At 47.5% G+C, this 26,140-nt stretch overlaps 2 protein-coding genes and 1 long non-coding RNA gene across 3 annotated transcripts in view; 2 read left to right on the top strand and 1 right to left on the bottom strand.

Moving 5' to 3' along the window:
- Nucleotides 1–16,768, top strand: part of PRAM1 (PML-RARA regulated adaptor molecule 1) — a 28,600-nt gene extending 11,832 nt beyond the window's left edge. The window contains exons 5-9 of the mRNA XM_074977931.1: nucleotides 1,338–1,437; nucleotides 3,008–3,170; nucleotides 4,880–4,913; nucleotides 13,853–13,887; nucleotides 16,068–16,768. Coding sequence (XP_074834032.1) covers nucleotides 1,338–1,437; nucleotides 3,008–3,170; nucleotides 4,880–4,913; nucleotides 13,853–13,887; nucleotides 16,068–16,072 — 337 coding nt within the window. The 3' untranslated portion in view covers nucleotides 16,073–16,768. The remainder of the gene's footprint in view (nucleotides 1–1,337; nucleotides 1,438–3,007; nucleotides 3,171–4,879; nucleotides 4,914–13,852; nucleotides 13,888–16,067) is intronic.
- Nucleotides 10,839–12,592, bottom strand: LOC142002474 (uncharacterized). Its single transcript, XR_012642674.1, has 3 exons — nucleotides 12,488–12,592; nucleotides 11,642–11,706; nucleotides 10,839–10,939 (listed from the first exon to the last, which is right to left on the bottom strand). It is a non-coding gene; the product is annotated as an uncharacterized LOC142002474 (long non-coding RNA).
- Nucleotides 16,769–18,385: 1,617 nt separating the features above from the next.
- The window catches only part of LOC142002227 (excitatory amino acid transporter 5-like), a 51,258-nt gene continuing 43,503 nt past the window's right edge, over nucleotides 18,386–26,140 (top strand). The window contains exons 1-3 of the mRNA XM_074978160.1: nucleotides 18,386–18,898; nucleotides 19,037–19,376; nucleotides 26,046–26,125. Of these exons, the coding sequence (XP_074834261.1) occupies nucleotides 19,200–19,376; nucleotides 26,046–26,125 (257 nt within the window). The 5' untranslated portion in view covers nucleotides 18,386–18,898; nucleotides 19,037–19,199. The remainder of the gene's footprint in view (nucleotides 18,899–19,036; nucleotides 19,377–26,045; nucleotides 26,126–26,140) is intronic.

Below are 26,140 nucleotides of genomic sequence, written 5' to 3'. Positions count from 1 at the left end.
GTCAGATCAAAGTGTTTTGTTCCAGTATGTTGCTCCTAATTGAAATATTTCATGTTGGATCAGTTTGACATTGACATGTTTCCTTGAGTTGCTGGGGTGGTCGTTGACCCTATTTTCTTTGGTCAGAGTTCCTTATATGGACTACATCTCCTATGATACACCCTGGCCACATGCATCCCATGATGTAAAGCCACAGCTCAACCAGAGCTCAACAAGGGGGGGGTTATGGCACAGTGTATCATGGGAATTGTAGTTTAGCCAGGAAACCCAGCCAATAGCAGAGGAAGAGAAAATGAATAAGCAGAGTAAGCCAACCAGGAAGCCCAGCCAATATCGGAACAATCCACACTACAGTTCCCATGAGATACTGTGACAGACTAGAGAAACAAGATTCAGGTAGAACTGACTCAAAATGAAATATTTCTATTCAGGTCAACAAAACCAAATGTTTCTCCTTTACCTGAAATTAAATACTTTGTTTAACCTTTTCTGATAGAAAATTAAGAATTCAGCAAATTTGAAAATTTCCCATGAAAATTTTGCATTATAAAAAGCTGTTTTTTCCACCATTTGGATGAAAAACTCTTGACCCATGGGGTTGCCAGCTTAGTCTGGGCTTCTGGACTTTGAGGAGGGCATAGTCCTTTCAGTCCTAGTCATCCAGATGGAAGGCAGAGCCCAGAGCTCTCGGAACAATTTTAAAACAGTCAGCATTATAAAGAAGCCCGACAGTTATAACTGCACATGTGGCTTTTCAGTTCAACTGTGACCAAGAGGTCTCCACACGGGCAGAGTTAGACAGGAACTGACCCATCGCCTGTGACCTTCCAATCCTGGTTTCTTCCCCTTACCATGGATTAAAGCCAGGACTTGTGGGGTGGTTTGCATGGACTGGCTCTGAGCTTAGAACCAGGATTGATTGGTGTGGATTTGCTTCACCATTGCCCTTGTGCAATCATTTACAACAGGGTCTAGTAGTGCAAGAGAGGCTGGGGTAAATACCTGAATAGTCTGCAGGGCAGTGGCAAGTCAGGCCTGCTGTATTGAAACATAAAGGCATAGATTCTGCTCTACATTTCACTGGTGTAAAGCTGACAGAGCCAAGAGATGACTCTGGTCCAAATAGTTTAACATCTCTGCTGGTTTGGAATGAAGCACCAAAGTCCTGGACAGATGGCTTCTGTGGGGTATACCCTGCTGTGCAAATGCCATGCAAAGTTATTGCCTTGGATGATTTAATATGGACTGGACGAAGGAGGGTTGTTGGGGGGCAGGGTGGAAACACTCGGTTCCCTGAACCTTCTGGAAGATCATTGCGACTTTTCCTGGTTCTGCAGGAAATCCCAGACCTCAGAGCTAAGGAGGGGACGCGTGCAGAATCTCAAGCAGCTCAAGAAAGAGGAGCAGGCAGACAAGGAATTTCGGAGGAAATTCAAGGTGAGCAGCAGTGAACGGTGTTCAAAGCAATCCCCGCCCCCCCCTTGAGGTGCAGTTATTCATTCTCTTCCTGCAGCTGCAGTGAGAAGGCTGCCCTTCGCCATCAGGCATAAGATACAGCCAGAGAGAGATCTGCTCTAGAAAACAATGCTTAATAGAGCCCCTGAGCACCTCTTCATTAGCTGAGATTTAACTGCCCTCGTGTAAGTGGGGGAAGGGTCTCACTCCTGTGGGAACTCTCCTGGCTGATACGCTGCCTTGGTGAAAGAGCCACTGGGCTAGGTGGACCTTTGGTCAGCCCCAGTGTGGCTATCCTCATGGTCTTGTGTTCTAAAGAGGGCGAGGGATAGGGGATGTGAAAGGGAAAGGAGGGGGAGCCAATGGGGCTGGGGGGACAACAGGGCGTGTGAGAAATGAGGGGGATGAGACGGGCTGGGAGAAGGGATGGGGGGGATGTGGAAGGGAAAGGCGGGGGGGTGAGTGGGGACTGGTGAGGGGGGAGAAGTGGGGACATGCGGGGGATGACAGGGAGAAGTGAGAATGTGAGGGGGATGTGGAAAAGGATGAGGGGTGCAAGCTGGAAGGTGGCAGAGGATGTGGGGATGTGGGGGAGGAGATGGGGGTTAGTGGGGGGTAAAGGGGGGTTAGCAGGGCGTGTAGGAGGAGACAGGGGTTAGCTGGGATGTGGGAGGGGGTTAGTAGGGGTGTGGGAGGAGATGGGGGTTAGCAGGGGTGTGGGGGGGCAAATGGGCAGAACCCTGCCTACGGACACTTCATTAGAACCAGCACCTTCCCATGAAATGTTCAGATTTTGAAGAATCAGCCTCCTCTAAAGGAAAAACGCCCTGCTCAGCACTAGAGCTGATCTGTCTCTCTTTGGCTGAGGGTCAAGCAAGGCACAGAAAGGCTGATGCAACAAGCCTGGCACAGCTCGGGTGTGTTCTCCTGAGGCTTAGGCCTGTGCTGTTAGCTGTAACCCGTTCTCCAGGAGGGCTTGTCACTAAGAGGACTCTCTCCACAGCAGCCCAGTAGCTCTAGAACACTAAGGCCCAAGTTTTGCTGTCAGCCTCCCCAGAGGTTTTCATTAATTCTCCAATGAGGTGAGGACGGACGTGAACCTGGCTTGTCCGGTCTGGTACTGACCATGCGACTCCCACCCGCAGTCCCTGTTCATGGCCGTTCTTCGCTTAGCCCAGACACAACATCCATGAGTGAGGGCCCTGTAGCTGACAACTCCGGCAGAGCAGAGCAGGGGGAAGGGAGGGTGATGTGCTGGTGAGGGCGTCCTGCTGTCAGGCTTGATGGTTAGCACCAGTGTGAGAAACCAAAAACCTGTAGAATGAACAGAGGCGCCTTCAGGGCTGCTGTGCCCCAAACTCCAGCCACCTACAGGGAAAGTGATTGTGTGTTGAAGTAATTCACCAGCACAGGGGAAACGGTTCCAAGCCCGCCCAGTGCGCCCAACACCTGGAGAGTGCCCGCCAGAAATCTCTGGCCTGCACTCACCCAGGCTCGGCACCGTGCGCCGTTCTCAGAAACGGACCCATTTGCAGCCTGTCCCATGTTGCAGTTTGCAGGGGAAATCCACACTCTGACCCGAATGATGGTCGATCCCAATGCGGCTGAGAAGAAGGGGGGAGGGAAGAACCTGCCGCTCAAACGAGGAGAAATTCTGGATGTCATTCAGTTAACGAGTCCTGAGAGAATACTCTGCCGCAACAGCCAACGGACGTGTACGTGAGAGCCTGTGGCGGGTGGAATGCCATGCTACCGAGCAGGTCGCTGGTAGCGGGGGGGGGCGGGCTTTAAAAGCATGCACGCTGCTAGACCTGAGTTAAGCTACCCAGCTCTGTTAGGCAGGGCTGTAGCAGGCACATCAACCTCTCTATGTGCCCCAACCACCACTGGAGGGAGACAGCATCACACTGGGATGAGCTACATGGATTTGGTGTACTATAGTGCCAGCCGAGGTGCATATGGAGATGGGCTGTTAATGGTTCTTTTGCCACCTCCTGCCATGAAGACACCTGGCTTCCAACCTGTGTTTTTAAGTGATGTGGTGGGCTGCAGGATTGTCTCTCTGCTCCCCTTGCAGGGAGGGAGACAGCATGTCTCCATGTTGTGCTGGCCAATGGGAGCTACCGGTGCAGGAAGCTTGCGGAGACCCGCTAGCCTCTTCCCTCCAAGGGGAACACAGAGACAACCCTGCAGCTGGCACTACTGGGAGTGGTGTGGAGCCGCGAGCAAGCAGCCTGTCTGAGCCCTGCTGAACTACTGGAGTTTAATTGCCCAGAAACTGTGATCGCCTGGCTGCGGGCTCCAGGATCGAGCTGATGATTGCCATCAAGGGCTTGGTAACAACGCTCTGAAACATTTTTAAGTGCAGGGGCTAAAAAGATCAGCTTAAGCAGCCTGCTTTTCCTTCTCCGCAGCCCCAGCCTTGGCTGAGAGTTAGCTGGGGGCCTTGGTTGCAGACAGTCTGACATCTCTCCCAGGCCAGCTGAAAGACTGCACAGCACAGGAGTGGTGTGTGCCTGAGTGAGGAGCAGGGCCCATTTCATCTCCTTTCAAGCATAGCCAAGAGCTGGCGCCCGACAGAGTGCCGCATCTGTGCTGTGTCCAAAGTATTGCTACCAGGGAAATGGTGGAGGGGCCGGGGGAGGTGCCCTGGCAGTCTGGGGATCCTGGGAATGGAGACATGGAGCCTGGAGAAAGGGTTGATTGAAGGATGATGGGGAAGAGAGGCACAAGAGGATTTGAATTCTGGGAGAGGCTCAGAACTGCCAGCCCATTGGAGTCCTACTGCATCACTCTTGCTGACCAGTGAAGGCCAGACTTGCAGAAGGCCTCTACTGCTCATGCACATGCTGATGAAATGGGCCTTGGAGCCACCCAGTGTCAGTTCCCCACCCAAACTGGGCCTTCTTCTCAGTCCCACGGCTACCCCCAGTCGAGGCAAACTCTTCCTTGCACTTCAGCCTTCTAGCAGGTAGATTCTCCTTCCTACATGGCCAGATTCTGCTAGGGAAATTCCATCCAACAGGGCAGGCTGAGTGCGGCTGCCCTAGGTAAAAGTATCTCACTGAGCTGCCCCCTTTGGCTATTGCCAGAGACCAGACTGGCTGCACAAGAGAGGATCCAGATTAGCTTCTCCCAGCTAGTCTTACTTTTGGTGCAGGCTTTCAGGGCTCTGCATGCCACACACCCAGAGCTCCCAGGTCTAGGGCCTTGGATTTACACCAGCATCAGTCTCCAGTGCCAACACTGACGGCATGTTTGGGAGCCATGTGCTGTGTACCCCTGCACTGCTATTCTGCCCATGCTGGGCGAGTGGACATTCTGCTGAGATTAGACCCCCTTGACATTTGCTTGTCTCATTCCTTCATTGCCAGAGAGAGACTTATATTTTGATTAACTATGTCCCTTCTCCTGTCTGTTCCAGATGGCTATGTGCCCAGGGCAGTGCTGCTGCAGCTGTGAGTACAGACACCATGCACTCTTGTTTTCTCTTCATTTAGATTTTTTTTTAAGCTCTAAAGGTGAACTACAATGGCTGGCAATGGCCTAAATGGATGTTAAAAGGAAGTCAGGAGAGTGAAATGCCTGCAAGATGCATGACATTTTTTCAAAACACCACAATAGAAGATCAAACGAACTCTAAACTCCAAATAAACAAACAGTCACGGACAGTAAAAAAATGCCACTGTGTTGAAATAACGGAGTGAAAGAGGCAGCTAGGGTGCGTCTACACTAGCCGACTATTTCAAAGTAACTGGCAAAACGTCAAAATAGCACGCATCGCATCTACATGTGTTGTGTGCTATTTAAACATTGAAATTGACGTTAGGCGGTGAGACGTCAAAATCGCTGTTCCCCTCTGAAGATGGGAATAGCGCCCTACTTTGACATTCAACGTCGAAGGAGGGTGTGTGTAGACGATCCGCATCCTGCTACTTTGAAATAGTCGGGTCCTCCATGGTGGCCATCAGCCAAGGGGTTGAGAGACACTCTGTCCAGCCCCTGCGGGGCTCTATGGTCACCGCGTGCAGCAGCCCTTAGCCCAGGGCTTCTGGCTGCTGCTGCTGCAGCTGGGGGTCCATGCTGCATGCACAGGGTCTGCATTCGGTTGTCGGCTCTATGGCTCTTGTGCTGTGCAGAACACGTGTGTCTGGGAGGGGCCTTTTAAGGGAGCAGCTTGGGACTTTGCTGGCCCCTTATTTCGATGGGGAGCACTTGTGTATGTGGACACTCCGCATTTCCTTCTGGGGCGGCTCCTTTCAACATTCCCTGTTGCTACTTCAACGTTGAACGTTGATGGCACCAGTCCTGGAGGACGTGTAGACGATACGCGTCGAAGTAGCCTATTTTGATGTCCTTACTTTGAAATAGGCTACTTCGACGCAGTGTGCTCTTGTTGACGTAGCCTTAGAGACAAAAAGGCATCCTTTACAAAGTGGAGATCAAATCCCAGTGAGGAAAATAGAAAGGAATATAAACTCTGGCAAGTCAAGTGTAAAAGTGTAATCAGCCAGGACAGAAAAGACTTTTAAGAGCAACTAACAAAAGACACAAAAACTTGCAGCAAAAATATTATAAGACCATCAGAGGCAGGAAGTCTGCCACAAAGTGAGTGTGGACCATCAAGGTGCTAAAGGAGCACTGAAGGAAAACAAAGGCTGTTGCTGCGAAGCTAAATGAATTCTTTGCTTCCATCTTCAGTGCCTAGGACATCTGAGAGAGCCCTTCTTTAGGCACATGAGCCATTCTTTCTAGCTGACAAATTCGAGGAATTGTCCCAGCCTGACTTGTCAATAGAGGAGGTTTTGGAAGAAATGTATAAATTTAACAGTAATAAGTCACCAGGGTCCGCTGAGATTCACTGAAAAGTTCTGGAGGAACTCAGTATGAAATTGTTAGGGTGACCATATCTCCCCCAGCCGTATATGAGACACAGGATACGACACTCTTCTGGCCAAAACGGGACAGATGGTTGCCCTTCCTGGGAGTCAGGAGGTGGCTGCCCTGTGGGGACTGCCAACCTGCTGGGGGGACTGTGGGGGTAGCTGCAGTGCTCGGCTGCCCCATGACTTCGGGCACCGGGAACGGGGCTTCTGCCCTGCTAGCAAAGCTCCTGGATTCCACCAGCTGAAGGAAGCCAGGGAGCTGCACCAATCTGGCTCCTGGCTTGTGCCAGCTGGGGGAAGCTGGGCAGCAGCTGCACAGATTTAGCTCCCGGCTGCCCCCAGCCGGGGGGCACTAAGAGGCAGATGCGCTGCCGTGCTTGTCTGGCTGCCAGATTCCCTAAGCCGGGGGGAGCCAGAACTGGGGGGCAACCACCTGCACCAGTAAAAAAAGTGGCATGAAGGGCAGTTAGCCCCTTTGGCAAAATAAATTTGGGATGGCACCCAAAATACATGGCTGTCCTGCCCAAAACAAGACGGATGATCACCCTAGAAAACTGTGGAAAAACCAACTGCGATATATAACTTATCCCTGATATAATCTAAACCAGATGACTGGCAAATAGCTAATGTCATGCTGATTTTTTAATAAAAAGGCTCCAGAGGTAGTTACAGGCTGTACCAAGCGATTTTATTAAACTCTAAAAAGAATGAAATTGTCAGACACACAGATGAACATGGCATGTTGAGAAAGAGCTCTTGTAAAGGAAAATCCTGCCTCATTAATTTATTAGAATTTATTCAGGGTGTAAACAAGCACATGGTCTGGGTGATTGATTGTACTTAGGCACTGAGAAAGTCATTGATAAGATCCCTTACCAAAGACGCTTAAGCAAAGAAAACTGTCACAGAATAAGTAGGGTGGCTCTCTTGTGGCTCAGTAATGGGTTAAAATACAGGGGAAAAAAAGATAGGAATAAATGGTCAGTTTTCACAGAAGAGAAGTACACAGTCAGGTCTCAATGTATTCATATATGAGCTGGGAAAAGGGTAACCAGGGACATGGAAACATTTGCAGACAGTTACTCAAGCTAATGAAGTTCAGAACTGACTGCTAATAGTTACAAAAGGAACTCACAGAGCTGTGAGACGGGCCATAAAAAAGGAGATTACATTTAGTGTTGATAAATACAAAATATTTGATAATCAGAACCATACATACAAGATGTGGTGTGGCCATGTAACAAGATCATCTGGCCTAATCAAGATCATCCTTCAATGGACAGTACCAGGGATGAGCAGAAGAGGTAAACAGAAGGGCTACGTCTACACTAGCCAAAAACTTCGAAATGACCATGCAAATGGCCATTTCAAAGTTTACTAATGAAGCGCTGAAATTCATATTCAGCGCCTCATTAGCATGCGGGTGGCCACAGCACTTCGAAATTGCCACAGCTCAACGTCGAACGTTCAACGTCGAAGTAGGGACCGTGTAGACGATCCGCGTCCCGCAACGTCGAAATTGCTGGGTCCTCCATGGCGGCCATCAGCTGGGGGTTGAGAGATGCTCTCTCTCCAGCCCCTGCGGGGATCTATGGTCACCGTGGGCAGCAGCCCTTAGCCCAGGGCTTCTGGCTGCTTCTGCGGCAGCTGGGGATCTATGCTGCAGGCACAGGGTCTGCAACCAGTTGTCAGCTCTGTGTATCTTGTGTTGTTTAGTGCAACTGTGTCTGGGAGGGGCCCTTTAAGGGAGCGGCTTGCTATTGAGTCCGCCCTGTGACCCTGTCTGCAGCTGTGCCTGGCATCCCTATTTCGATGTGTGCTACTTTGACGTGTAGACGTTCCCTCGCTGCGCCTATTTCGATGTTGGGCTGAGCAACGTCGAAGTTGAACATTGACGTTGCCGGCCCTGGAGGACGTGTAGACGTTATTCATCGAAATAGCCTATTTCGATGTCGCAACATCGAAATAAGCTATTTCGATGTTGGCTGTACGTGTAGACGTAGCCCAGATGGCCATCAATGAGGCATTCAGTGGACACTTTTCAAACATCTGGAGGACATTGATTTTGCTGATATTGGTGCTTTCCTTTCACGCTGACATGAAAACAGGGAAGAAAACCTCACAACACTAAACAAAACTGCCGCAATGACTGGACTGAGCATTAAAAAGGGAAAGATCAAGACAATGAGGATCAACCAGTCTAACACCACCACCATCACACTTGACGGAAATGACCTGGAAGATGTGGAGTAGTTCACCTACTTGGCTAGTGTTATGGGCAGAGATGGAAGAACAGACAAGGATATCAATGCCAGGATAAGGAAAGCAACAGCTGCATTCAAGACTCTCCATCCTATATGGAGGTCACAAATAATATCTGGAAAGACGAAACTGCAGCTCCTCAACACAAATGTGAAGCATGCGCTCTTGTACAGGTGTGAGACCTGGCAAACTAAAGTCTTCAAATCACAAGCTACAGACATTAATCAACAGATACCTGAGGTACGTCCTTCACATCAAATGGTAAAAACTTTGTCACAAACAAGGAGCTTTGGAACAGAACAGGACAAGAACCGCTTGACAGTGAAACCAAGCAGAGGAAGTGGGGATGGCTAGGCCACACGCTCAGAAAACCATCATCCAGCAGAGTTCGTTGTGCTCTCCCACGGAACCCGCAAGGCACAGGCAAAAGAGGAAGACCTCGGACAACGTGTAGAAGGTCTACTGACATTGAAGGACAACAACTGGGGTACTGCCAGGGTCAGCTAGACGTTTTGTCCTGAGACATAGTGAAGTAGAGGAAACTTGTAGATGACCTGTGCTCCACTCGGAGTACAAGGGATTAGTAGTAGTAATAGTAGTTAAAACAAACATTATGAAGTACTTCTTCACACAATACACAGTCAACCTTTGCATCTCATTGCCGGGGGGGGGGGTGGGGGGGCTGTGATAGACAAAACTATAACTGTGTTCAAAAAAAGTATTAGATAAGTTCCTGAAGGACTGGTCCATCAGTGGCTATTAGCCAAGATGAGCGGGGATGCAGCCACAAGCTCTAGGTGTCCCAGTGCCTCTGCCTGCCAGAAGCTGGGACTGGATGACAGGGACTGAATCACATTAATAATTGGCCTTTCTCATTATTCCTTCTCAGCCCAGCCACTATTGGCAGTCAGGATAGACAGGCCATTGGTCTGGCCCACTGTGGCACTTCTTATGTTCTCATGATCTCACTATATCAGGCAACACTGAAACATAGGGGAATGACACAGCTCACTGGGACACTATCAGATTGCACCAGGAGAACAGGTAAGGTTGTAAAAGGTTGGAGAGTAGTGCTTTACCACAGAGATATCATCTGATAAATGCATTAATTTGCATTGGTTTAAGGATGCCCAAGACAGACCATCCTGCACCTGGCCTTGGCAGGTAACAAAGATGAGATACTGGGGTCTAAGGTGTCATAGGAACATATTGGATCAAACTGATACATCAGGAAAGCCATGAAAAGGTTAGTGTGTGAAGTCTGCACACCGCCCATCTCTGTCCAGTTACCTGACTGGACTGACCTGGATGGCAAGACACATCAGAAGCCCACATCAGCCCTTCCACTCAGCAACCCAGGACCCTCTCTAACAAAGTAGTTGACTGGGGCACTACAGTCCTTGGGGTTATATGAATAGAGCCAAGAAGGTGCCAAGGCCCAGATCTCAAAAGCATTTGGCACCTGCATCTCCCTGAAATTTTTGAGGACTTGGGCCCAATATCTTTAGCCTATTAGCTGTTCCTCTATCAGAGAGGCAGCTGAATTAGTCTGTGGCTACGTCTACACGTGAAGCCTACATCGAAGTAGCCTATTTCGATGTGGTGACATCGAAATAGGCTATTTCGATGAATAACGTCTACACGTCCTCCAGGGCTGGCAACGTCGACGTTCAACATCGACGTTGCGCAGCACCACATCGAAATAGGCGCTGTGAGGGAACGTCTACACGCCACAGTAGCACACATCGAAATAAGGGTGCCAGGCACAGCTGCAGACAGGGTCACAGGGCGGACTCAACAGCCAGCCGCTCCCTTAAAGGGCCCCTCCCAGACACACTTGCACTAAACAGCACAAGATACACAGAGCCGACAACGAGTTGCAGACCCTGTGCATGCAGCATGAATCCCCCGCTGCAGCAGCAGCAGCCAGAAGCCCTGGGCTAAGGGCTGCTGCACACGGTGACCATAGAGCCCCGCACGGGCTGGAGAGACAGCGTCTCTCAACCCCCCAGCTGATGGCTGCCATGGAGGACCCCACAATTTCGATGTTGCGGGACGCGGCTCGTCTACAAGGTCCCTACTTCGATGTTCAACGTCGAAGTAGGGCGCTATTCCGATCCCCTCATGAGGTTAGCGACTTCGACGTCTCGCCGCCTAACGTCGAAGTTAACTTCGAAATAGCGCCCGACGCGTGTAGCCGCGACGGGCGCTATTTCGAAGTTAGTGCCGCTACTTCGAAGTAGCATGCACGTGTAGACACAGCTTGTATCTTCTTGTGTCTTCTATGAGCATGCTTAGCCCATCTGTCAGTCTACAGCCTGGAGGAGTCCTTCTGCCTGTGAGAAAAATGGATAAAATTGACTTTTAGATGATGTAATTTTGATGTTGTTTATTTGGACTTCCAAAAAGCCTCTGACAAGGTCTCTCCAATGAGGTGACTAAAGAAAGGACGTGGAGTAGTTATGGTCTGAAAGCTGATGGACTGTCAAAGAGCAGAAATCAATGATCAGTTTTCAGCACACAAAAATTTCAGCTGCACTGGGTGGTGTTTCATAGCCTTAGCAACAGTCTTAAAAAGAGTCAAAGGCCATTTGTAGATGACGCGCCATTACGTAGGTTACTCAACTAGAGGGGAATGTAAGGAACGCTAGAAGGAGCTAGCAAAGGTAGGGGAATGCACAAAGACTCTGTAGTGGACGCTGGAGGGGACAACTCATAACCATTCATCATCAAACACATGTAGTCTACAAAGGACCATTGTGCCAGCCAGAGTGACCCCAGGTGATGGCATCACACTGGGCATTGTGCAGCAAAATTGCCAGATATGGGCCCATTCTGTTAATCCACAAATCTCTGGGGTGTCCCCCGTGGCACCAGGCAGAATCAGAGTACATACCTCTTTGCATGTCAATATAGAGTTTAAGACTTCAGTGTGCAGTAGTATTTCTGGCCATGCTGCCAAAGAACATGCAACCACACGAGTGATGGAAGGAAGACCCAGTGTTCATAAGACGGTGACATTTTGCACGCACTCTTACCAGTTGATGTTCAGGATTTGGTACTGACAGTGCATATGGACTACCGTTAGCTGCTCCAAGTCTGCCTGTAAGAAGGTCCAGGTCTCTGATCCCCATATAACAATGCAGGTACAGGTTGTACCTCCCTCACCTGACACCCTCAGGACCTGACTGGTTCTGAAACAGGGAATTTGCCTGACCAGGGGAGGTCAATGCCAGCCCTTCAGATGCCACCGGCAGCAGAGAGGCTGGCACTGACCACGTAGGGACTGAGGTGGGGTGATGTTCTCAAGGGGAGAGGTAGGGTAGCTGTGGAGCCCCAGGACCAGAGGCCAGAAGCATAGCTGCACAGGAGCTATTTATGGCATTCTGGAAGCTGTGGTATGGTGGTAGAGAAGTTGCTGAGCACAGCGCCCCTGGCTTTTCCCGGTGAGCGCTCCAGCCTGGAAGCATCCACGGGATGCTGCTGCACAAGGGAAGTCCGACCTATAGAGATCCAACCTACACTACACAAGGCTCATCAGTCCTACAAATTGATGAGTTCTAAAACAATACTAGCTTGTGTAAGGAATGTGATGGAAGATGATGCTGAAGATGTTCTAATGCCCTTATCTATTCGGGTGTGAAAGGCACAGAGTTTCTACAGTGATTCTTTCCACGCGCCTGGCTGGTAGATCTACTTGATCACCATATTTGGGGTCAGGAGAGAGTTTACTCCCAGTCTGACTGGCAGATACCCGAGGAGAGGTGGGCTTTTGCCTTCCCCTGCAGCATGGGGCACAGGTCACTTGTGAAGTTAAAATGGTGGACTCTGTAACTTGAAGGCTTTTGGCCTTAAAAAATCTACGAGTCTATGTAAATCAATACCTTCACAGAGCTGTATTCACTTCTGATGTTTCATACCCGTCTCCAAAGGCTGTCGAGTAACGAGAGACAGGCCACAAAACTATTTAGTGGCCTGGAAACTTCTTCTGTGAAAAAAGGTTAAGAATAGAGTTAAAGCTAGAGCGGCGATGAATCAGAAGCGATATAACAGGGGTATAAAAGTAACGAATGGCTTAGAGACCGTTAGGCATTCTTTCCTGTTTGACCTTTCTCATATTGAAAGCGCAAGGGGACCTTCACTTAAATTAAAAAATAAGACACTGAAAAATGATAAAAGAAGGTTCGTAATGCAAAATTAAACTGTGAAAGTCAGTGACACGATATGGCTGAGGTCAAAAGCTCTGGAGAATTCACAATAGGACTGGACTTTTACTGTAGCAGAGGAGATTTAGCTCAGCATTTTGAGCATTGGCCTACTAAGTTAAGGGTTGTGAGCTTGATTCTTGAGGCAGCTACTTATGGCTCTGTGATAAATAGTCTTTTGGGGAAGAGGTTAGGTCACTGGTTTGAGTGTTGGCCCATTGAACGTAGGGTTTTGAGTTCAATCTTTGATGGTGAGGGGGTGGGTCACTTTGGGATCCATGGCCAAAAAAGAAAAAAAAAAAACAACCACCAGGGACAGCAGGGGAGGGATAGCTCAGCAGTTTCAGCAGTAGCCTGCTAAACACAGGGTTGTGAGCTCAATCCTTGAGGAGGCCATTTAGGGATTGGGGCAAATAGATGCCAGGGACGGTGCTTGTGCCCTGCCAAGAGGGCAGGGGACTGGACTAGATGAGCTCCTGAGGTCCCCTCCAGCTCTAGGAGATGCATATCACCAATTAAATAGGTAATGAGAATATCCATGGCTTATATTAGAAACACATACCCTTCTATGTCAGGGCACCCATCAGCCTTAACTGGATGGAGCTGGGGCAGCAGAAAAGAAGTCATCATGAGGTGGTTATTTCATAATTGTCTACCATGGTATTTCCTCACCCTTTCTTGTGAAGCACCATGTGCTGGCCTGGCCACTCAAACACAGGAGGCTGGGTTAAACCAGGGGGCTAGAACAACTTTACAACAGGAGTGATGAGAGCCTTTGAACCAAATTGTAAACAATGGAAAATTGCTGCTAATGAGGCAGTGCAGTGGCACCCTTCATTCCAGCACCTATGGGCTAGGTGGACCCTGGGTCTGGTCTGGTTTTGCTATTCCCATGTTCCTGTCCTCTGCATTTAATTTTTTATCTTGTCATAAACCCATGTGAATACACCTCTGCCTGACAGCTCTCAGATACACACATAAGATTAGACATACAGCTGTTAAAGTGCCCTAAAGCTAACAATTCCTTCTTCTTTTTAATCATAGGGACACAGACATTTACGATGATATTGACTTTTGTGGTAAGTATCACAGTTAAGCCTATTTCCCTTCCCCTAGCCCAGATTTCGAGGACTATAGGGCTAAGTGTGTGTTATTTACAGTGAGACAGGTATCCTAGCTCACCGGAGCTGTTTTCAGGCTGGACATGACACTGTTCCACACCGCCCAACAGGGCTAATGACCTTAATTTCACCGGCAGGGGCATGGAGCAACCCCGGCAGTGCAGCTATTGCACTGCAGAGGTTCCCTGCCAGACCTGCCCATGCTGGGCCACAGACTATGTGTACTGTTGCTTATTTCACATCAGATAGGAATTTGGGTATGGGGGACTACCGAGACAAGAAGCTCACCCCTGCCCTCTCCAGGGTCCCATGCTGCTTTTCACATCTTTGGGGAGTTTTTTTCCTCCCCAGTTTCTCTCCCTCTGTGTCTTCTACAGAAATTTCTGAGCTCACCGTAGTTTTGACCTGCTTTGTTTCTTTTCCCATCTGGCATTCCCCACCCCCCCATGTCTTCAGCTCACCCCCTCTACTTGCCTCTCTTGAATTCACCACGAACCACATCAGAGTAGATGGTATTGGTGTTAGTGAGCTGTGTAATATTGGACGATTTTCTGGGCATAGCTGAGAGACCCAAATCATTGCAAAATGCTTAAAACAGGGCTAACAATTGGGGTCAGGAGGGAATTTACTCCCAGGCTGATTGGCAGATACCCAAGGAAAGGGGGTTGTTTGCCTTCCTGTGCTGCATGGGGCACAGGTCATTTGTGGGTTTAAAATAGTGTAAGTGCTGGATTCTCTGTAATGAATTACTGCAACAGAGAATAGGTTGAGAGTAAAATTGTTAAAGCTGATCAAGTTACATATATCAATCACAAAGTTCTTGATTAAAAACAAAAGAGCAAACAAGTAGCACTTTAAAGGCTAACAGAATAACTTATTAGGTGATAAGATAAGCTCTTGATAAGTGTCAGATAAATTCTTGATAAGTATCTGAGGGGTAGTGGTATTAGTCTGTATCCCCAAAAACAGGGTGAAGTCCTGTGGCACCTTATAGACTAACAGATTTGTTGGAGCATAAGCTTTTGTGGGCTAAGGCCTACTTTGTCAAGTGCAACAGTTCTTGATGCAAGCTTGCAGCCGGGGTGGAGTATCTGGCTATCCTAAAAGTCTTTGGAAAACACCCTGTATATTCCATCAATCATTAAACCTTCCGGGCTCAGTTTGTAGCAGAGATGCTCCTGAAGTGAGGAGCTTGAATGAAGACAAAGATGGAGGAGCTCTCAGAGTCCTCTTATACTCTTGCTCATAGGGAGGGAATTCCATTATGCCTCTCTGTCTGGAGATGGAGCCTGTCACTTGTGCAGGTCACCTGTCCATGTCCCTAGGTGATTGGGCATTGCCTGTCTGCTGTTACTTGATACAGCCAGATTCCTCAGAGTTTGACTGGAATCTGATAAGGCCCTTTGTCTAAGTATGGCTTCACTTAACCTGGAACCCTTTCACAATAGGGTGCCACCCCTCCTATTGGGGTTTCCTAGAAACTAAAATGTCATTTATAAGCACAGAGCCAATACTTATAACTCCACATAGTATACACAGATTCAGTCGCTCACCAGCTTCCAATATCCGAGAGGTAGCCATGTTAGTCTGTAGCTTTGAGAACAGGTCGTCTTGGGGCACCTTATAGACTAACAGATATTTTGCAGCATAAGCTTTTGTGGGCAAAGACCTGCTTCATCAGATGCATGAGTCGGTGAGATGGTTTCAGAGGGGTATTTAAAGAGTGGGGTCCCAGTAAGAGTGAGGGTCAGAGCTGATACGGTCTATTCAGCAAGGTGGAAATGGCCCAGTATCAACAGTACTTATCAAAAGAGGAAAAAACAAGTCAGATCAGACAGCTTCCAATAGACACTTCACTTGGCCCATTAGGCACAAGATTTGGTGCAAACTTAGGACACTGGTTGCAAGAATATTTTACCTGTTCTTCTGAAAAAAACCAATAATGTCACAGGCTGGCTGCAGCATTTCTCTTTTTCCTGACCAGTTGTTCTGTGGGTTTGCTAACTCTGACTGCTCCCCTATGGGATGGGGAGAATGGCTCAGTGTACGGATGGGTGGCTGAAGATCTGCTGAATACAGCAGAGCTCTGGTTATTAGCTGTCTAATGAATATGTATTTTTTCTGCTTATCTTCCTCAGATTAAATTAATTCTTCTGCCAAAGTCAGCAGGAGATCTCACCAGCAAAGGACAGAAACATGAAAACATTAAATGAATATATGGGAGTTACCGTCCTCATAGTTAGTGCTCGAAATGCAACAGGTCTTCTCTAACGTGGTGGGGTGCTTAATTTTTTAATATGTTGGGTTCTGGGTGGATTTTGCCCCACATTCAGCAAAACTATTCAAAAGTAGGGACAAGAACCACAAGAGTGTTCAGAAAAAAAGGTAATAAATGACTTGCAAATAAAGAGTCTGATGTGTTTCTTGCTTTTGTCTGAGTAGAGAACGGTGATGACCTGAGAATTAGTTTGTTTTTCAAAATTTTGCTGGTTACTTATCTTAGAAATCCACGTCTTATCTGTCTTGTTTTCTCCTGAGAAGATTCTGTTTTCTTTACTAGCAAGTGTGTGAAGCCTCAGCAACCAAGAAGGTCAGTAACACTACATAGTGTAAATGCACCACAGCAGCAGCTGGAAGGAAGGAGTGTTTGTTAATGAGTCATGGCCCCTTTAACTGGCATCTGAAAAGGTTCCTGTTTCATGTCTGCTGCCTGCCAAGGTGTAGTAAGAGTAGTAAGCCTCTTCCACCCCTTCATCTTGGAGCACAGGCTATTGGCAACCGTTCGCCAGCATCCTCTGTCCTGGACAATCTTTTCCGGTTCTGCCAACGTGTCATGTAGCAAACCTGGGGAAAAGCAAACCGGAGAGTCCTGACAGCTTCAGAGTAAAGGCAAGTGGAGTTTTCAAAAAACCCTGCAAGCCCAGTTGTTTTTTCTTTGCAAGTGCGAGTGACAATCCAATGCAGCTGAGCCTGCCCCTGGGAGCTAGCCACACAGAGACATAGTCTGATGTTGTGAGAAAGCACTTCTCTGGGCTTTGGGAAATTTGGGCTCTGTTTGTGGCTCTGCACTGGACTACCTGTATGATCTGTACTGTGCTCTGCCTTAGTTTTGCCATTTGTAAAAGGAGGATACTTGTTCTTCATCTGTCTGTCTGAATAGACTGTGAACGCTTTGGGGGCAGGCTCTGCCTTTTACTATGATATACACAGGCCCTGGCGCAATGGGACTTACCTGATCTTGGCTGGGGCCTCTAGGCACCCCTGCAAGACAAAAACACAGTTTGATTCCAAGATGTTTTTACCACAATTGCTTCTGTCCGTTAGTTTTCTTGACTGTTTCCACAGGTGTTAAGGAGCCTTAGGGGTTCACATGTGGACCTTTTGGCTCTGGGTCCATTGCCACCCCAGTGTTAACTCAGCTTGTCCTGAGAACAGATACACTATAAAATGTAACTTGTACTGCCATAGCAACATGGGCCTCAGGAGATTTCTAGGTGCGTACAGTTCTTTGCATTGCAGTGTGTGGAGCTGATCTGGGAATACGTTTCTCAGGAAACATGTGAGCGTATCAGGCACCAGAGATTTCAAGCAGGGCCGGCAGTGTTGCTAAGCACAGCCCTTACTCATTGCAACCCCAGCGATAAGGCTAGCTGGGGAAATAGCAGATGAAAGGCCACAAACAGAAGCCACACCCACTAACTCAGTGGAATCAGCTGACTGGCAGCCAACTGCTGATTGGTCACCTCTAAGGATATGATTTGGTCATGGCGGTCATAGAATCATAGAACTCTAGGGCTGGAAGTGAGCTCAGAGGTCAAGTCTAGCCCTGTCCCTAAAGCAGGGTCAGCCCCAACTAAATCTTCCCAGTCAGGGCTTTGTCACCCTGGAACTTAAAAACCTCCAGGGATGGAGATTTCCCCACCTCTCTCAGTAACACATTCCAGTGCTTCACCACCTCCTGGGGAAACAGTTATTTTCCTAATATCCAACCTACACCTCCTGCTGTTTAACTTCAGATCATTGCTCCTTGTTCTGCCATCCCTCACTGCTGAGAACAGCCTCGCTCCAGCCTCTTTAGAAGCCCCTTCAGGCAGTTGAAGGCTGCTATCAAATCTCCCCTCAGGCTTCTCTTCTACAAACTAAATAAGCCCAAATCCCTCAGCCTATCCTCATAGGTCACGTGTGCCAGCCCCTTAATCATGTTTGTTGCCCTCCACTGGACCCTCTCCAATGCATCCACAGCCTTTCTATACTGGGGAAGGAGGGGGCCCAGAATTAGACGCAATACTCCAGATGTGGCCTTGCCTGTGACAAATAGAGTGGAATAATAACTTCTCTAGAGCTGCTACAAAATGCTTCTCCTAACGTACCCCAATGTGCCATTAGCCTTCTTAGCTACAAGGGTACACTCACTCGTATCCAGTCTCTCATCCACTGTTATCTCCAGGTCCTTTTCTGCTGCACTTAGCCAGTTGGTCTCCAGGCTGTAATGTGCTTGGGATTCTTTCCTCCCAAGCACAGGACTCTGCACTTGTGCTTGTTGAACCTCATCAGATCTCTCTTGATCCAATTCTCCAATTTATCGAGGTCAGCTGCCCCCTAGTAACTTAAACAGACCTCCACGCCTTCAGCCTCAGCCCCCCTGGTGGCAGAACTCAGTTTGCTGAAGCCTGCCTTCTTGAATTCATTGTCCAGAGTGAACAGGGAACTGAAAACTGGAGTTTGAAGAGCGAGAAGGAGATCCCTTTGCAGCGCAAACCAGGTGTGAGTACTAGCCTTGGGGTAAGTGAGTCCGACTGTTTGCTTTTTTCTTTCTCTTCTAGGTTATTTCAGTTACTGGGTCAGTTAGGATTGTGTCTGAGGACTGTTTGAGTCTTAGTTCCCTTGATCACCCTTGATCTCCAACCCCTCTAATTCCATGTCCACATGCCAGAGGGTGTAGCTGGTGCAACCACAGAGCAAGGAAGAGGTTAGCCTACACATGCTTTTGTCATCAACCTTTCTTACAGCCAATTAACAAGCATGATTAAGTAGTCTAAGATGTCACTTTCCATTAAGAGGAAAGGATCCCAGACATCAGCATAACAGTAGTTCTCCCCTTGGGTAGGGAGCTTTCTGATTCTCTTCTCAGGTTCTGAGCCTGGCAAAGGGAAATGATTCTGCAAAACAAGAAGGATCACTAATTATGATGACTAGCAACCTCAGGAATACTAGCAGCATCAAAGAGGCATTTTGCTCAGAGTGAAACTTCCTGGAATCTGAAGAGGATCATGTGGGAACGTGTTGAAAAAACCTTGTTAAACTCACTCTCCCATAATTTCTCCACCATCTGGAATTGGATTCGAGCTTTCTGGAGAAAGAATGGCCTATTAACTCTTTCAGTGCTCTCTGTTGTGACTGGATGTCTGCTGGGATTTCTGCTAAGGGTTTTGGAGCTGACAGAATTGGTAAGTGGCAGAAACGTGTGTGTGTGTGTGTGTGTGCGCGTGCGCGCAGAAAAATGGGGGTTGGGGTTATGTGGAGATTCAAACGCCTCAGTATAAAGGCATATTACTATACCATTTCTTGAATGTAGAAATGTATTAAAAATGTGTTTATCTGCACCAACTGAAACTTCACACAAAACACCTTTTCATCTCATCCCTTCTTCCCAGTCTCAGCAGAACCAGCACATCAGATGGCTCACTTGGACCTCACGCTTGTTTATTTATGCAAAGTGTATCGGTTGGTGCAGCACAAAGGATTAGCATAAGGAATCCAAACTAAACTGCACTTGCCTAAATAAAAGTCCTTTTAGGGAGGAACTCTCAGGGCATTCCCAGTGTTTCTCCACTTACTGATCTACAAACACAACAAGAAGTCCTGGGGCATGTTACAGATATTTTGGGGCAGCAGCTTTCGTGGGCAAAGACCCGCTTCATCAGATGTGTGAGTGGGGGGGTGTCAGAGGAGGGTTTAAAGAGGGAGTCTCAGTCGAGGGGCGGGTCAAAGCTGACAAGGTCTATTCACACCTCCACATTAGCTACTGATAATGGGCCACGTCCACCCTGACTGAATAGACCTTCTTGTTGTTTTTGAAGATACAGACTAACTTGGGTACCTCTCTGATACTGATCTACAGAAATCATTCACACATAGGGAGCAAACCTTTCCCCTCACTCCACCAGGGCAGTGATCTAGGCAGAAGAACCATGGAGTTCCACTGGATGAGGGGTGACACAGCATGACATGAAGCCCAGCTCTGCCAAGGCTCTTTGTCTGACAATGTACAGATACATAAAGGGAGAGGCAGGGCTAGAGTCCCACTGCTGTCTGGCATTTCCCTTGGAGCAACTAGTCCACTCTACTCCATTCAGGAGCTACAGCAGCCCTGGGGAATGGTTCCACAGAATGGAGTGGGCAAGTTTATTCCACCACCCCATCTCCAGACATCTGCCCCATTTCCTGGTTCAGCGACTCAGGCTGGAGGCTGGGTGCAGGATTTGCTCCATTGTGCAAATGAGACTGTTCTGCCCTCATACTACTTAACATTTCGATAGCTTATTTCATCTCTTTCCAAAGTCTGAGGAATCCTCCCACCAGCCTTTGGAAGTCTGTCAATAAACATGTGTGCCATTATAAAAAGCTGGCAACTGAGCTAAAGAAATTTGACCAAGGCCACACAATTAGTCAGTGGCAGAAGTGGGATTGGCACTCAGCAAATTATGATACTTGCCCTCATGCCGCCTCTCGTGTGAGCTTCTTGCAGAGGAATTAACTGAGCCAAAATGTAAGACACTAAATCCGATCTTTGAGTATTTTCCATGATCCTTGGGACTGTGGACACCGAACCTGGCTCTGCTGCAATGCCAGTGAACAACACACAGTTCAAAATACATGTTTGTTGGTTCTCTTGGCACATGCAACGACTCCTCTGCGATTTTGACTTAGGCATTATTTAGCTGACTGTGATGCTGAATAGCTGCCAGGTGCCTTTGTTTGGTTGTTACGTCTCAGAGCTCTGTTCACCCTGGAACAACCTCACTTAATCACGTAGGATTTAGAAATGTCTGTCACTTCAATTATGTCTCCCAGCATCACTGCCTGGAGCAGAGATCATCTGGTTACTTAAGTGAAGCAAGCCTGGTGATTCTCCAGGCCTAGTGACCCCATGCCTGCAGAGCTTTCATGGAGCACGGGGAAGGAGTCTCCCTGGCTGCTGAGCATTTGTGCCCAATGATCCACTGAGGCTGAGTTTGCTGTGTCCCCATGCCCAATGAGCCCCTGTGCCCCATAGCCTAGCAAGTGCCAAGCCTCTGTTCCCTGTGTCCTGCTTTTGCCCCATCGTCTGTGAGTATTTACTGAGCAAATGCATACCCTGCCCTACCCATCCCTCTGGAGACAGATTGATGGTTGAAAGATTATTTTTACCTTTATCTTTTATACTGTGTCATGACAACTGTGCCCTGTTGTGACAAGGCCTGTTCTGACTAACAGCACTGACAGAGTTCCATAACCCTGATCTCTCTGCTGTGCCCCGATGGCTGAGCTGTTCTGGGATCACGGAGCTGGAGTCACAAAGGGAACAAAGGCCCCACTCTCATTCTCAAAACTCCTGCCCCCGCATATAGGAGCCTAAATTTCCACCATTGAAGGCTGCTGGCTACCTGCATTTCAGCCATTGAAGCCCTGATATTGCTCAGCAGTTTGACCCCTAACTCATGCTGAAACCTCAGCTGGATTCGCAAGCTGTGTCCCCCTGGCTAGCTCACTTACAGGATCCACTTGTGAGGAACCCTAACCAGAGAGAGAGAAAACAGGCTGCTCCCTAAGGCAGCAACGCGCAACTTACCCCACCTTGCTTTAAGTCAGCTGTCTCCAGAATTTAGATTGACTCTGTTCTTACTCTTTCCTACAGACCTTCTTACTCTGCAAGCAGGACCAGGGAATCCCTCCCCCCACCACTCTACTACATCTTTAAAGTGATAACTTAGAATTGCAATACAGTCCTCAATAGACCACAAATAACACTTAAAAACCCAATGTTCGCCTAACACACAGTTACACAGCCTCATAAATACACTTGCAAACTACATGTGATTAGTCTGTGAGGCGCCCGGCTCTCTGGCTTGGGCAAGGAGGCTGTCAGGAGGCAGTGAGCCCACTTGTTCTTCCTGTGCTGTACCCTGGGGCTACACCTGCTACTCCCTATCTTGAATGTCAGATTTTCTGCTCTTCTCCATTCCTGGTGTACTCACCCTCATGCCAGCCAGACTCCTCTTCCTTTGCTGCAAGCCTTGGATCCCACCAAACCACTGCCTCCTTCCAGCACCCTACATCCAGGCCTTCCCACGCCCAGCACTCTGCTGACCCACCCTAACGCTCGATTCTCTGCTACCCTACATGTGCTGAGCCATGGTACACTGCACCCACCCATTTCCTCCTTGGGCCAGTCCTAGGCCCTGCCAAATCACCATGCTCAGCGGAGGCCCAGAGCGCCATATGTTCTGCTTCCAGCCTATTCTCAGGATCTTTCTATGACAACTCCCCTTGAACGCAACTACCAATCTTTTGTTATCACCCACGTCTCACGTCTGTACAACATGCTGCTGAATACACGTTTTCAAGATGCCCAGCTTTGTTCCTAAGCTAATTGCTTTGCTTTACCAGATCTTATCTATCGCCTTCAAACTCGCTCTTGCTTTTGCTATTCTAGTCACTATTTCCTTCTTACAGTCTAGTTCATACATCATGTTGCTCCCCAGATACCTGAACTTCTCGACGTTCTCTAATTCGATCACATCTATACTGATCTTCCTTCCTATTTCTTTATCTCTGAATGCCATTATCTTCATCTTATCGATGTTCATAATCAGTCTGTACTGCTTCCCTTCCTCATTTAGCACCCGCACCGTTCTTGCTAGTTTCTCTTCCTCTTCTTTGATAACTATATGATCTGTGAATCTCCAGTTAATTCTCATCCCTTGCACCGACATCTCTTCTACCTCTTCCTTGATCTTATCCATCACTCTCTCTAGGAGTGTGATGAAGATACTCAGTGATATCGAATCTCCTTGTCTCATACCTCTACTCATTCTAAACCAACTTCCCAACTGTCTGCACATCCTCACTGCTGCATCCGCATTGTCGTTGATATCCTTCAACGACTGTATCAGTCTGCTATCCACTCTGGACAACTCCAACACCGCCCAAGTCACTTTCTGATCTATATTGTATGGCTAGGTGTGGACACTTAACATTTTAATTTTTTAAAATAATTTCACTGGATATTGACTTGTAATATTAAACATTATTATTGACTGAAAGTTTCACACCTGCTCAAAACTTGGGAAGGAGATAGGTCAGACAATAATTCAATGGCAGTAAATGGTGAATTTCTAAAAGTTAATAGTCTCGTAAACCAAGCCTAAAAGAGTTCCCTCAGCATTTCTTTTACTCTGACTAGCTGTGTGCTTGATTTATTAGTGGTGAAAATATTTTGTTGTTGGCTTGTGTGCCTAGTGAAATCGAGATTTCTCTTCATTTACAACTAAAAGTTAATCCTTCCAAATCCAGTGATGGGGTTAGGGGCTATAGGCTACAGTACAGTGGTTGGAAAACTCATCTGGGAGATGGGGGCCTATATTTAACTCTGTGTGATAAGTAACAGGGTGATGGAATTTGCACCTGGCTCTCCTTCCTAACAGGTGAGTGCTTTAACCAGTGGCACCAGAGCAGCAGCTCACCTACCCACTGACCTTGGTGAAAAAGTCCTGGTCTGTCTTCGGTACCTATAACTCCAAGATAGAGCCACTCAAATAATCATCTTTTTCAGCTCAGCAGCTGACTGAAAGTTTGGGGGAAGGCTGGCAAGTAAAATGTTTGTTTCATTCTCAAGGGTGGGCTTTTTGCCCTTTTCAAATAAAAATTGAAGTAAAAAAGCTGCTTCAAGTTAAGAGTCAGAATTCCATTTCCAAAATGCCAGAATGAAATGAATCCAAATCTTTGCCTGGATTCTATTTCTTTTTTCCCCATAGAAAGCATGATGGTAGAGCAGAACACAGCGTTTTTCAAACAATTTTCAACCACATAAACCCATTGATTTACTTTAGTGTCATGATTTGTCACTTGGAGGGGTGGGAGGATGCGTGTGCTTAAATAGCATTGTTACAGGCTGGGGACCGACTGGCTAAGTAGCAGTGCAGCAGAAAAGGACCTGGGTACTACAGAGGCTGGATATAAGTCAGCAGTGTGCCCTGGTAGCCAAGGTGGCTAATAGCATATTGGGGTGCATTAGGAGAAGCATTTCCAGCAGCTCTAGAGAAGTTATTATTCCCCTCTATTCAGCACTGGGAAGGCCTCATCTGCAGTATTGCATCCAGTTCTGGGCCTCCCAGGATAGAAAGGATGTGGATGCATTGGAGAGGGTTCAGCAGAGGGCAAAGAAAATGATTCAGGGGCTGGAGCACATGACCTATGTGGAGAGGCTGAGGGATTTGGCGTTATTAAGTTTGCAGAAGAGAAAAGTGAGGGATGATCTGGTAGCAGCCTTCACCTTCTTGACGGGGGGCTCTAAAGAGGATGGAGAGACTGTTCTCAGTAGTGACAGATGGCAGAACAAAGAGCAACAGTCTGAAGTTACAGCGGGAGAGGTGTATGTTGAATTTTTTTTTTTATTTTATTTTTTTATTTAAAAAAAAAAAAACTATTTCACCAGGAGGTGGTGAAGCACTGGAATGCGTTACCTAGAGAGGTGGTGGAATCTCCATCCCTTGAGGTTTTTAAGTCCCGGTTTGACAAAGTCCTGGCTGAGATGACTTAGTTGGGGTTGATCCAGCTTCAAGTAGAGGGCTGAACTAGATGACCTCCTGAGGTTCCTTCCAGCCCTAGGATTCTATGAAATGTGTTAGATCCTGAGTTGCTGCTGTAGGATGCTGTAATAGCCACAGTAAAGACCACTTTATCTGCACCTACTAAGCAAATTTCTTGCATGCATATAGTTATCCAGGCCTATGTCTCCTCAAACTTAGATTGCTGTAAGATGCTGTATATGGGGCCATTCAGAAGGTGAAGCTAGTGATTCTGTAGCCCACAGCACGGCAGTGTTTACTGGGTCTGAGAAGCTCCTGGGTGGAATTAAAGGTGTTGCTTTTAACCTAGCAAACCTCAGTGGAATAAAACCTTGATTGCTCGAGAAACATCCTCTCTCTTTATGACTCATTGCCACAGTTGAGGTTATCAGAGCTGCTGGAGCTCCTTCAGTATACATGAGAGGTCACTGCTGGCCAGATATCATCTGTGTGGGGTTCTCAGTTACCGACTTGCTTCCTGCCTTTGTCTATCAGAGTCCAGCTCTGCAAACCTTCAAGAAATGGTGCAACGCCTATAGTTCCACCTTCTTCATGAAGGATGCTGAGGGACAGTGGCTTGAGTGGATTTGGTTATGGGCAGTCTTGTACGTTCATGTGAGGATTTTTAAAGCATGGGGTTGGTACCCAGAACAGTGGCTGATGCCTATGTTGTATCTCAAAGCTTTGGCTATATAGATGACCAGACCTACTTCCTTGCCATCTTACTTTCACATGTGGATCTACAATTTATTTTGTGCATTCTGCACCAAGTGAAAAGATTGTGCACAATTATCCTTGTGCACTGGATGTTGCTTGCAATTGGCTGTTTTATGTATGCAGCTCAGGTCCAACTTCTTGATAGTATCACCAATAATGTTCATGAATTGACATTAATGATAGGGGATGGTTGATTCTGATTATTTCTAAAGGGCCCTGGGGATACTGTGTAGCCAGTATACTTCAAATGACTCTTCAAGAGCAGGTCATCTAACATCCTTTTCCAGCTTTGCCTTGATTTTATTACACTCAGATTTGTTGTTCATATTGACAGTCCCAATACCTCTCTCTTATATAGCATAAAACTAAACAAGACCAAAAGATCCAGCAATTGTTTCTGCACAATAAGAGGGAGATAACAGATTTTAAAAGAGACATAGTTGAAATTATGTCTCTATCGTAAGAGCAGGAATCTTGTCATTTTTGTATCAGTGAACCATACGTGAATTTCTATTATTTACATCTTGCCAGCTGAATCTCCTGCCTGATCAATGTTTGTTCTTTACACAGGAGAAGCAATATTTTTCTTTTCCTGGAGAGCTCCTTATGAGGATGCTAAAAATGCTGATTCTACCCCTCATTACTTCTAGGTAAGAACAATTCTC

This window comes from Carettochelys insculpta, chromosome 27 (assembly GCF_033958435.1).
Source record: "Carettochelys insculpta isolate YL-2023 chromosome 27, ASM3395843v1, whole genome shotgun sequence".
Classification (NCBI taxonomy): domain Eukaryota; kingdom Metazoa; phylum Chordata; order Testudines; family Carettochelyidae; genus Carettochelys; species Carettochelys insculpta.
The sequence above is the reverse complement of the archived record's forward strand: the minus strand, read 5'-3'. Positions and strand labels throughout refer to the sequence as shown.